At 44.4% G+C, this 12392-nt stretch overlaps 1 protein-coding gene across 2 annotated transcripts in view; it reads left to right on the forward strand.

Annotated features, from left to right (window-relative positions):
- Window positions 1-12392, forward strand: part of PCSK6 (proprotein convertase subtilisin/kexin type 6) — a 189365-nt gene that overhangs the window by 62736 nt on the left and 114237 nt on the right. For both annotated transcript variants that reach the window (XM_081291142.1, XM_081291143.1), the window contains exons 3-6: window positions 2019-2129; window positions 2640-2783; window positions 4310-4386; window positions 6914-7002. In XM_081291142.1, coding sequence (XP_081147268.1) covers window positions 2019-2129; window positions 2640-2783; window positions 4310-4386; window positions 6914-7002 — 421 coding nt within the window. The remainder of the gene's footprint in view (window positions 1-2018; window positions 2130-2639; window positions 2784-4309; window positions 4387-6913; window positions 7003-12392) is intronic.

Below are 12392 nucleotides of genomic sequence, written 5' to 3' on the forward strand. Positions count from 1 at the left end.
TAGGGCAAGAAGTGAATCCAGGGCTCAGCCTGGCAGCAGGGATGGGAACATCCCAGGGAGCTTGGAGCTGTGAGGAATCTACATTCTGCCGTGTTTTATAACAGGATGTTTAGCAAATTATGAAATATCACCCTCAGTACTTTACACCAGGTAAAAGCATTCTAGTTCAGGAGTAATATATGGGGATGTTGAAAAATGCCATCAGTGGGCATTATGAACAAAATATCTCATTTTATAGTTTTATTTTCTGTAGGAGTATCTATCAGTGGTAATTATAAATTATCTAGGACTTACTGCTGAGGCCCTTTTAGTGTCTAACCCAAAATTGATTTTTGAGCTCCCTGTGCAGTGTTTCTAAGGAACCAGTCTATGGGTGTTTTATTAGGCAATCACATGGGTGGCGATACTTCTTTCTAAGCATTTTGTCTTGTCCCCAAGGATGAATCCTCCACCCCAAACTGTGAGGCTGCATATGGGGGTATTCTGCCCTCTACCCTCAGGACACTAGGAAGCTAAGGATAGGAGAAGAGAGGAACTATTGCCCCAGGCCTGAGGTCACCCTTATTCCCTGCCTCTTGGCCTTAAGTATCACTTTACTATGATAGCTGGTCAAGCTTCCAGGAGCAGCCTGGAGTCCCCAGTCTTGGGCTAGTGGCCTCCAAATCACCTTGAGCCCCCTGTTCCTCCTATCTTTCTCCCCATTCTACGGCCCTGCGCCCCCCACACACACACACCCCAACTCTTCCAGGCAGCCTGCCCTGTTCAGAGTCACACCATATTCTCTTACCTGCTTGGCAAGAGTCCCAGAATATGGCACAGACTCTTTGAGAGCAGGCTCTGGGTGCCCATCCTCATCCTCATGCTGCTAGTCTTGGGCCCTAGCACTGGACTAAGCCCCAGCTTCCGGCATTACTGAATTAGGTGGGACCACCACAGCAAGACCAAAGAAAATACTTCCATGAATTCTTTCCCCAATGTCCCTTATTAAAAATGGTTAAATTTCTCCAGCTTGAAAAGAACATGCACATATATAATGATAGTAATAGTTGTGCCAGGCAGTGGACTGAATGCTTAATACACACTGTTCATATTCTAGCCCTCATGACAATGCATGGTGGTCCCCATTCTGTAGATGAACAAACTGAGGCCAAGGAGGGTAGCTACATGTGCTGAGTCTCACATCAGGTGAGTGTGGAGCTGAGTTTTGAATCTAGGGAAGCTGGCTCTGGATCCAGGGATCATCTTTCTTTTAATTTGTTTTTAGTTGCAGATATATACATACCTTTATTTTATTTATTTTTATGAGGTGCTGAGGATCAAACCCAGTGCCTCACACGTGCCAGGCAAGTGTTCCACCACTGAACTACAATCCCAGCCCTCAGGGATCATCTTAAATAACATAAATCACTTTTCAAACATTTTTTCTTGATCACAAAGGCAAATCATACCAATTAAAAGAAATTTCTAAAAAATCCCAAAAGCAACACAGAAATTTAAAATTAGCAATAATTTAACCACCCAGGAATTGCTGCTAGTAACATTTTGCTGTATCCTTTTCTAGATTTTTCTTTGTACATGTTCTGATACCATGTTTCCAGTAGCGGCTGCCAAAAATTCTAATGTATGAATTATCATAATTTAATTATTCATGTCCTCACTGTAAATCAATTTCTGATAACAGTTTGACCAAACAATTTATTTTCTCTTTCCACTCATTCCTCTCCCATACATGCATTTCCTTTTTATTTGGAGCAAGTCACTTGTCAATTTTTTGGCAACTTCACAAAGTCCATTTTTTTTTTTTAGTAGAGTAACTTCAGAATATATCAGTGCATTATTATTTTCCCCTGCACATATAACAAGTTGTCATTTTCCAAATGCAGTCACCTTGAAGTCAACATCTCCCAAACATCTACTATGATAACAATTCTTGTGAAAGGAAACCTAGGGCACTTATAGAGGCTACATAAAATCTAACTTGTTTTTAAAATGAAGAGTAATTGTTTTTTTCTTGGCAGGTGAAATGGCTCCAACAGCAAGAAGTGAAACGCAGGGTGAAGAGACAGGTGCGAAGCGACCCTCAGGCCCTTTATTTCAATGACCCCATTTGGTCCAACATGTGGTACATGGTGAGTAGGGCGTGGGCTTCTCGGCCCAGCACGTTTGCATTGCCAGCTGGGTTTCTGGCATGGGTTAATTTCCCCCAACTAAGCTAAATTCCCAGGACGACATCAATGAGACACACTTCATTTTGTGTGTAAAGCCCCTGCTCTAAAGGGTAGCGCTCTCAGTGTTTTTTTTTTTTCCTCTTTAAGTATGTGGAAGTGAATAGAGAAGTGATTTGATGCAGGGTGTAGGTCTAACAACCATGGTGAAGACTTGCCCTGGACAGAGCCCCTTCTGGGAGGTGATGCCTGAGGAAAATGATAATTGTCAGGTGCAGAAAAAGCCAGGGGAACCCCCACCTTTATTCTTCCTGGGTCTAGGTGGGAGGAAGAGTGTCTCACCTGCCTAAGGCAGGGGCTGCTGTTTCCTGTTACTTGTTACAAGCGTAATCACCTCTCTGCTGGTCTACACGGTATGTCCGTTGTGCGTCGGGAGTGTCCACGTCAGGGGCTTTGTGTCTTCTGTGCATACAGCATTGTGGCGACAAGAACAGCCGCTGCCGGTCAGAAATGAACGTCCAGGCGGCATGGAAGCGGGGCTATACAGGAAAGAATGTGGTGGTCACCATCCTTGATGATGGCATAGAGAGAAATCACCCAGACCTGGCTCCAAATTATGTAAGTCACGCCTTGGAACTGAGTGCGAAGATGTTCAACCACGGTCATCCTTAAATAAATGCAAAATTTTAAAAACAACAAATTGATTTTCATCCTTAGTTCCCATTAAATTAGGCAAAAACAAATTTTAAAAACCCCACTGTGCTGAGGAGCACTGGGTAAATAACCATCCTGCCCCCTACCACTGTCCTGGCCAGAGAAGGTATTTCAAAGTGATTTACCTACATGTCTGAGGAGTCACACATATTTCTAGGAGTGGAGACTAAAGAACTGAGAAACACCTACATAGAGGTGTTCATCATATGGAGAGTAGCTACATAGACCATGTTTAAACATGGGCTTTGAGCCAGGTGTGGTGGTGCCCGCCTATAATCTCAACAACTCAGAAGGGTCACAAATTTGAGGCCAGCCTAGATGACTTAGTAAGACCCTGTCTCAAAATAAAATATAAAGAGCTGAGAGTGTAGCTCAGTGGTAGAGTGCTTGCCTAGCATGTGCAAGGTCCTGGGTTCAATCTCTAGTACAAAAAAAAAAAAGAGAGAGAGAGAGAGAAACAGAGAGAGAGAGAGAGAGACAGAGAGAACCTAAAATCATGGGCTCTGGACCCAGACAGCCTGGGTTCCAATCCTGGCTCTGTGACTTACTAGCTGAGATCTTGTCCAAGTTGTTCAACTTCTCTGTGCCTCAGCCTCACTGTCTATAAAATGGGGTTAATAAGAGGATTATCTTATAGGGTTATTATAAAGATGAAATGAGTTCATATATGTAAACAAGAAAGCCTGGCACATAATAAATGCAATAAAAACATTAAATACTATAAGAAAACTGGGCATCTAACAGTGATTAAATAAAACATACTATATCCACTTAGTAGATAATTGTATAGCCTTTCTAATTGAGTTTTGAAGTCTGTCAGTAATACTGGAAAGCTTTTGTGATATGCTTGCAAAAGAGGATCCAAATTATACAGCTACTATTATTACACTTATGTATTAAAGTTAAGGAAAGTCCGATACATATGTCAACCCGGTTGAAATTTGAGGACGTCATGCTGAGTGAAATAAGCCCATCACAAAAAGACAAACGCTGCTTGATTCCACTTAGGTGAAGAATGTAGAGTTGCCAAATTCACAGAGGCGGGAAGCAAAGTGATAGTTGCCAGGGGCTGAGGAGGGAGGAACGGAGAGGCAGTGTTGAGTGACTGAGTTCAGTTTGGGAAGAAGGAAAGTTCTGGAGAATGATGGTGGAGATGGTTGCACAGTCATGTGAATGTACTTACTACCACTGAACCGTACACTTAAAATGGTTAAAACAATAAATTTAATGTTAGGTATATTTTACCATCACATATGTATCAATATCACATAATTTATATTATTATAATATATATTATAATAATATAATTATAAATAATATAAGAGAGAAACCGTTTAGCTTTATTTTCCAAGACAGGCATAAAAATAGTTTTCAAGGATACTGTAATATTTTATGCCATTGCTCTCCACTCACTAAGATTTAATTCCTAGGATTCCTACGCAAGCTATGATGTCAACGGGAACGATTATGACCCATCTCCACGCTATGATGCCAGCAATGAAAATAAGTGCGTCCCTTTGTCTCCCCTTGCTTCTCTGTTCTCTCCACGGTTGCTGTTGTGGTTGCCCCTGAAGAGGTGGAGGGCTTAGGTGTCGCTCCAGCTGCCTGGGCACTGTTGAGGGGCTGACCCAGGAGTCAGAAGCCATGCCTGGCACAGCCCCTTGGGCACAAGTGACTTCTGTGGAGTTAGCCTCTTTCTTTAGGGGGTGTCATCTGTGTTACTCAGCTAGCAATGCATTTTAGCATTGCTCCTGGTACCACACTCCTTGGAATATTTTAGAAGAATTACCCCTAGAGTCTAATGGTCTCCGTAACTGTTAACATATCAATCTGGTCTGTCGGAGCACATGGGTCACCTGTCTGAACTTTTGTGACTCCATCTTTGACCTTTTGAGCAAGGTGGGAGGGCACAAGCAATGCTGGACAAACCTGAGTTCAGATCCCAGCTCAACTACCCCCTGGCTATGTGGCATTGTGTACATTAAAGGACCTGGTGAGACGCTGAGTCGTAATGCCTTCAAGGCTTTTCCATGGAGATGACATACCCACTTCACATAGCTGTTGGGGGTGAGGAGACAGTGGCTGAAGAATGCACAGGAAGCCACAGAGACTGTCTACATTGCACAGGTCACCTGATCTCTTGGGGGGATCAGCCCTGCAGTTGTGCCGGGAGTTCATTTGCTGTGCTGACTGTCCTTCCTTGTCAGCATGCCCTATGCCCTGAGTTCTTACCATTCTTCAAAAATATTTAGAGGAAAATAATAAAGGCCCTTTTTTCTTTCCCTGCTGTGCTTTCTCAGGTGTGTCCCCTCACCAGGGTTGTGCTCATTAGCTTTCCATCACTAGAATAAAATACCTGAGATAACCAGTTTCTAAAGAAAAGTGAAGTTGGCCCATAGTTTTGGAGGTTCAAGTTCATGATTAAATGGCTCCATTGCTTTGAGCCTGTGTTGAGGCAGCACATCATGGCAGGAGCAAAACCATTCACCTCATGAACCAGGAAGCAAAAGGGGAAAGAAGGAGGGACTAGGGTCCCACAATCCTCTGCAGAGATGTGCCCCCAATTACCTAGGCTTCTTTCACAAGGCCCCTGCTCCTGAAGTTCACAGTACTTCCCAAGCACCATGCTGAGGACCAAGCCTTTATACATGAGCCTTTGGGGGACTTTCAGAATCTACACTATAGCAAAGGTATGTGAGCTTGCAGTTGATTGATTTCAAGGTTCAAACCCCAGTGCCCACACCTGGCACAGTGGTACTATTCTGTAGACCCCACTATTCAACAAGCAGAGGTGGGAGGACCTCTTGAGCCCTGGAGTTCAAGACCAGCCTGGAAAACATAGTAAGACCCCATTTTAAAACAAAAGAACAAAAACCCTGATGACCACACAGTACTGTGCAGGGAGACTTGGCTGGGCTGCTCTGTTTTGCACTGCAGGCTTCAGAGGCCCAGCCCCAAGGGCTGCTTTCCCTGACTCACGTCCCAAGGTGCCCTTCCGGCCCAGCAGTGAGGACGCCTGGGGCAAACGGGCCTGTTTCCTGGTCACACATCGGGGAACAGGAAGGCATGATCCATATCCCATGCAGTGACCCTTGAAGGGCGGGATTGAATCCCAGCTTAAGCCATTGAGCTATGTGACCCCTTAAGTGGCCGTGGCCATGGGGCAGTGAGAGTTCCAGAGAAGGACAGATGAGTCCCTTGCAAAGGCTGGCATGCAGACCCAGGGCCATTTTTAAAGGCGGTTTGAAATTTGAATCAATGATTCTCATCCCCTGTGTACTCTTCTCAAAGATGTGTTGTTTAGAGTCACCCATATTTTGGCCTCTGCTCAGGGAACTGACCCAATGTGGCACAATGGAGAATGGGGTCATTACAAAGTAAAGCAATTTGTTTTTCTGGTAATTTCTTCATTGTCCTCCTGCTGCTATTGAGTGTTCAATTTGGAGTATTCTTCCTCAGTTCCTGCTAAATGGCCACAGAAATGGTGGGAGGGCTGTCCAGGATGAGCATAGTGTTGTAGGTGACAGGGGACAAACAAGTGCCTGTTCGTCCTTCCTTTCATCCCACCAGTCAGGCAGGTGTTAACACTGGACCTGTGTGTGCCAAATGCCTTGGTGTTAGTCACAGGAAACACAGAGCTGAGACCGGGGGTGGGTGGGTAGGTGGGGCCACCCCGGTGAATGGCAATGGCAGTGAGCCAATGACAGGTGCTGGGAGGGGGAAGCATGGGGTCCTGGGTGCTAGGAGCAGGTTTCCTAGACTCTGACCTGGGGGAGGCATCCCAGAAGAGACAACCTGTGAGCAAATGCTCGCCATGTGTGGTAGCAGGAAGGGTTGGGCAAAGTCTGCTGGCTGCTTCCTCCAGGGACCTCCCCCCTGGTATGGTGTGGTGGACAGGGAATGCAGAAAATGGGCTTCACTAGCATCCCTTGGCACAGGGACAACTGGCCTGTTGCAGGAGAACTGAGCAGTGTGTGGAATTCATGAACAATGGCTGGGCTGGGGCCTCACTTTGTTTTTTTCCTTTGCTTCAGACACGGCACCCGTTGCGCAGGGGAAGTTGCTGCTTCAGCCAACAACTCTTACTGCATCGTGGGCATAGCGTACAACGCAAAAATAGGAGGTAAGGCTGGGAGCGTGCAGCCCCAGGGCGGAGGGGTCCCCCTGGAGAGCTCCCTGTCTGCAGGCTTGGCAGCTTCGCTCCTTTGGCCCTGGGCATGTCAGGACCCTGGGGTAGAAGCAGCAGTACCAGCTGCGCCATGGCCCAGGCAGCCCGCAGAGTGGTTGGGACCTTGAGACAGAGAAATGGCTCACTGTTTTACTGAAAAGCCATCCCAGGTTCCACCAGAAGGCTGCCCTCTTTCTCTACTGTGGTCCCACTAGCCTGGTCGCTGGCTCACCTTCCGCCATCAGACCACCCCTTCTGAAAGCCTGCATTGGGTGCTCCCAGGCCTTTGGTGGCTCCCTTCACTTCCCAGATAGACTTAGTCTTTCCCTGTTCCTCACTCCCATTCAAGCATCCTGGCCACTTCTATGAAGCATTTGCTCACAGGTTGTCAGTTCTGGGATGCCTCCCCCAGGTCAGAGTCTAGGAAACCTGCTCCCAGCACCCATGACCCCATGCTTCCCCCTCCCAGCACCTGCTCCTGTCCCTTGACTATAGCCAAAAGACATTTGTCGTAGTTTCCCCTGGACATGTCCAGTCTTCTTGTTCGTACCTAGGCTTACACGATTCCTTCCCTTCCCAGCCTGTCCCTGGCTTTCCATTGGCTCAGTCCACCTGTGGCATAAACTGTTTCATGCTCACTGATCTTGGTGAAGAGAATCCCCACCCCCCAGCCCCATCTTGTTCCCTGGGGTCCACTTTTCCTCTACCTGACCCCAGGTGCATCTGCCTTTGTATTTTGGCTTCTCACATGGTAAGTCAAGTGCCCCTTTTTAGGATGGGGCCTTGGAGCAAAGGTTAACATGTCCTTCTGTGCCCCACTAGAGTCCAACAGTGTGGCAATTCAGTTGCCAAGTGTCCTGAAGTGCCCACTAAGTACCTATCACTGAGCAGGTGGAGGCAGAGAACAGGGGTGCCAGGCAGGCTTGAGACTGCTGGCCTCACCTGGGAGGCCTGTCCACCTCTGTTGGAAGGTGCACTTGCTCATTTTGATGGCTGCCACTATGCCTTTTTAGGGACAGCTGTAGCCTCCTGAGTTCCACATACGAGCAGCACAAGGTAGGGAAGTTGGGCCAGGGGTTTCCTGGATGACCCAGTCCTTGAGTTTCCAAAATATGGTCCCCAGCTTTTACTTAATAAAGATTCTCTGCCTCTCTGGGATTATCACTTCATGACAGAATTAACCCCCAAAGGATGTAGTCTGAAGAATAAATGAAGAGACTTATCAACCGGCCTCCCAATTTTATGATAGTTATTTTATACTGAGAGTATAGTTCTCTCTGGAGCCTTTGACGATGACTAAAGACCACTGAGAAGTCTCCCCTGGGTTGTAGAGTCATGCTGACCTGGGTAGCAAGCCCATTCCCATTATTTAATGGCTGTGTGTCCTTCGACAGCTTATATAACATCTTTGAGCCTGTTTCTTCACTGGGTGGAGGGATTGTGGTGATGCAGCTGCCTCTCCAGGTTTGTTGTGAGGATGAAATCAGCTGTCAAGTGCACCAGCACTGCCTCAGGGCTCAGTCTGCAGGGAGCCCCTGAACTCCTCTCTCCCTCCTGCTGAAATTCTCACAGAGAAAATGGAAGTGATTTGTTTTGCTTCAACCCCACCTTTGGAGTTTTTTGAGCCTTGCCCTTCAAAGTCCCTAGATTGGCAGCCTGGACATCATCTGGGCTCTGTTAGAAACACAGAATCTTTGCTCTATACCAGATCTGTCAGCCAGAATGTGCATTATAACAAGATAATCACAGGATTGGTCTACAAATGGCAATTTGAGAATGCTGACTTAGAGGACTCTCTGGGGTCACGCAGGTAGGTAAGATTGTAAGGAGGAGTCATGGGGAACAATGTATATACAGCATCTTCCACAGAAGATGCACAGTTAATATAGCTTGTTATTATTTCCTACCTTGACACTCACTGCAAAATTGTAAACATAAATTTTGTGGATTCTAGAGAAAGAGTGCCTCCATTTGCAGGGCTTAAGAACAGGAATATTTTTAAATTAATAGATGGAATACCTTTAAGCACATGACACATGTATAATTATGGCTTTGCCACTGAAGGAGAGAAGATGGAGATGACAGACACAATTTGGGACCTCCAGGAGCTTAGCGTGTCTTTAGGATGCACAGTACCAACATGGAAACCAGTACAGGGCCAAACATTGAAATGAGAGGGGCAGACATGGGGCCCTAGGGGCTGCAGGGCAAGCCCTCAGTGAAGGCCTGGGGCGTGGCTTGAGCACTGTGGAAGAATTTGGCTGCAAATGGATGGAAGGCTAAGGAAACAGTGGGGTCTGCCACATGGAGCTGGGAGGGAGGGTACTATATAGAGACAGGGGACAGGAAGTGTGGCTGGACCATGCGAAGACATGTGTGAAATTGAGGCTGCCCTTGATCCAAGGAACCTAGTTTGGAGACTACCAGGCTCCAAAGTTTCTGTACACAGCTTCAGCCTCCACAGAGGCAACCACCCTATCCTCCCGCCACTCCCTTAAAGTCACCCCTGGACAGAAACCTTTGAGCACCCATCATGGGAAAGCCTCCTCCTGCCTTTAGTGTGTTTGCACATAGCAAGGAATCTTTCTGAGATGTCTTTAGATCCTTATTTATGTTTTTCCAGCTGCTGCTCAGGAGATCATGAGCATCCTAATTTATCCCAGACTATCTGGAATTAATGGCACACTACTTATGTATAATGTGTGACTCCAAAGCACGTTGTTCCAGTTCACACACACTCTCATCCTCTGTGCTGTTACTGTCATATTTTTCATTTCCCATGTTAGACACCCACAGTGCATTGCTGTTCTTCTTCCTTTAAACACTCAGTTGACTGAAAAGAAATATAGTTTCCTACCCTTATACCATTCTCTTCTTTGCTTTCTCTAGCTTCAGATTTTCATCTTGTTCCCATTTTTCTTCATTCTGAAGGATTTCTTTTAACATATTTGACGTTTGTCCCCCCAGCTGGTGAGAAAGTGTCTGCGTCTTCATTTTGCTGCACACGGAGTGCTTTTCTTTCCACACTGTAACCATGTTGTTCCCTGGTCTCCTGATATCCATTGATGAGTCAGTTGTAATCCTTATCACTGTTTCCCTTTATGTAATATGTTTTGTTCCTCTGGCTGCTTTTATAGAATTTCTATCCATGCTCTGCCTGTGACTATAATGTCGTTTTAAATAACTTTCTTCACCTTATTCCAGCTTGGGGTTTTGCTGTGTTTCTTAATGGGTGTTTTTTTTTTTGTTGTTTATTTGTTCCAAATCATATTTAGAAGACGTTTTTGTCCATTTTCTTCAAATATTTCTTGATTCATTTTATCTCACCTGTCTTTGGACATCAGGTACAGTGTTTGCTTGATACACCTCACAGGTTATTGAGGCTCTGCTCACTTTCGGAAATCCATTTTTCTTTATATGCTATTAATGAGGTGATTTCTATTGCACTATCTTCAGGTTCACTAATTCTTTCTTTTGTTGTATTCAATATGTTCTTAATTCCATGTGATGATTTTTTTATTTCAGATATTACGCTTTTCTCTTATGGGTTTTTCTCTCCATTAATTCCATTTGGCTCTTTTTTTTTTTTTTCTAACCATTTCCAAATCTTTCCAGAGATTTCCCCATCTCTGCATTCATTATATCTGTCTTTTGTTTTAAACTCTTTTAACATGTTTGTAAGAGTTATTGTTAAGTTTTATGTACTAATTCCAGTATCTAGGTCAGTTGTATGTTTCTAATGATTGATTTTACTCTGAATGGGTCTCATATTCCTGTTTCTCTGCACATAGGTAGTAACTTTTATTGTCTAGTAGACATTTTGATGCCATATTATAGAGATTTCGGATTCTGTTGTCTTTTCCTGAATACTGTGTAATTTTGTTCTAGCAGTCATTTAAATTTGAAATTTAAAATACTTGGTTATTCATTTTTTTAATGGTTGGTCTCTTTCTGATTTGCCCTTACCTCGGGGAGAATCCCTTAGCTCAGGCACATAGTCTTTATTCCTCTGCCATGACCCTTTTGGTATTTCAATGGAAAACCTGAAATATTTATCAAATCTCTAACTTAACAAAACTCAGTCTCTAAATTGATTCCACTGAAGTAGATAGCAGCTGACATATCTGCCCAGATCATTTAGCCTTTTAGCTGTTGTTTCCGTCCTGGACTTTTTTAGAGTGTTGTCCGAACGTGTCTAGTTCAGGGTCAGCCAGGTGGTTGAGGGGAATCTATGTGTCTTTCTCTATAGCTCTCTCCTTTTTTGTGATTTCTCCTCTACCTTCTTTGACAGTTCCTAAAACCATTCCCTGACACCTCAGGTGAATAAGATTACACTTTCCTGGTTGAGTTCTAGCCTCTCAACACCAAGAGAAATGGAAGTTCCTGCAGGGGAAAAGTCATCTAAACATAGATCATAACCAAGTATGGTTCCTTCTTTCAAGTACTGAATCCTTGCCTTCATCTGATTACTCTCCAGTGTCCTTATGATTTTTTTAAAACAAATATTTTTTCCAGAGCTAATAATTATTATGTTTTGAAGAGTCACTATGGTATGAACTACTCTGCCCTTGTTGAAACTAAAACTAGTGGTTTATATTTCTTTACCAAACAGATTTGTGTGTTAAGTTATCCATTGCTGCATGACAATCATTCCAAAATATAGCTCCTTAAAACAACAAACATGGGTTATCTAACACAGAGTGGTTTAGTTGAATGTTTCTGGCTCAGGGCTGTTCACACAGTTATAATGAAGCTTTTGGCTGTGACTGTAATCTGAAGGCTGGACTAGTGCTGGAGGATCCACTCCCAAGATGTGCCACTTAGGTAGCTGTTAGCTAGGTGCTTCAATTCCTTCCTGTTGAGAGGATGCATTGATTCCTCACCATGTGACCTCTTCATGGTGTTGTTTCAGGATCCCCATGATATTGGAGCTAGCTTCCCCTTGTTTCAGGTGATTCAGGATAGAAAATAAGGAGGAAACAGCAATGTCTTTTGTGACCTCGTCTCAGAAGTTGCTCACTGTCTCTTCAGCTATACTGTTCATTAGAAATGTATCTTTGAGTCTAACATACCCCCAAAGGGAAAGAAACGTGGCTGCACTTTTTGGATGGAAAAGTGTCAGAGAATTTATGGGTATAGTTTAAAATCACCACAGATAACCTCCTAAATACTTGAGTACATATTCATACAAGTGGAATTTTTTAAAAACTTTCTTCATAAAAATCACATTTCTTTTAAGTTTTATCACATAAAAATAATTAAGATGAACCAGTGGAACTGACCAAATTATATCTTATGAACCACCAGCATCCCTAGCATCACCAGTCATACTGCCATTGGGATAA

The sequence above is a fragment of the Spermophilus citellus genome (genome assembly GCF_964194105.1).
Source record: "Spermophilus citellus genome assembly, chromosome: 4".
Classification (NCBI taxonomy): domain Eukaryota; kingdom Metazoa; phylum Chordata; class Mammalia; order Rodentia; family Sciuridae; genus Spermophilus; species Spermophilus citellus.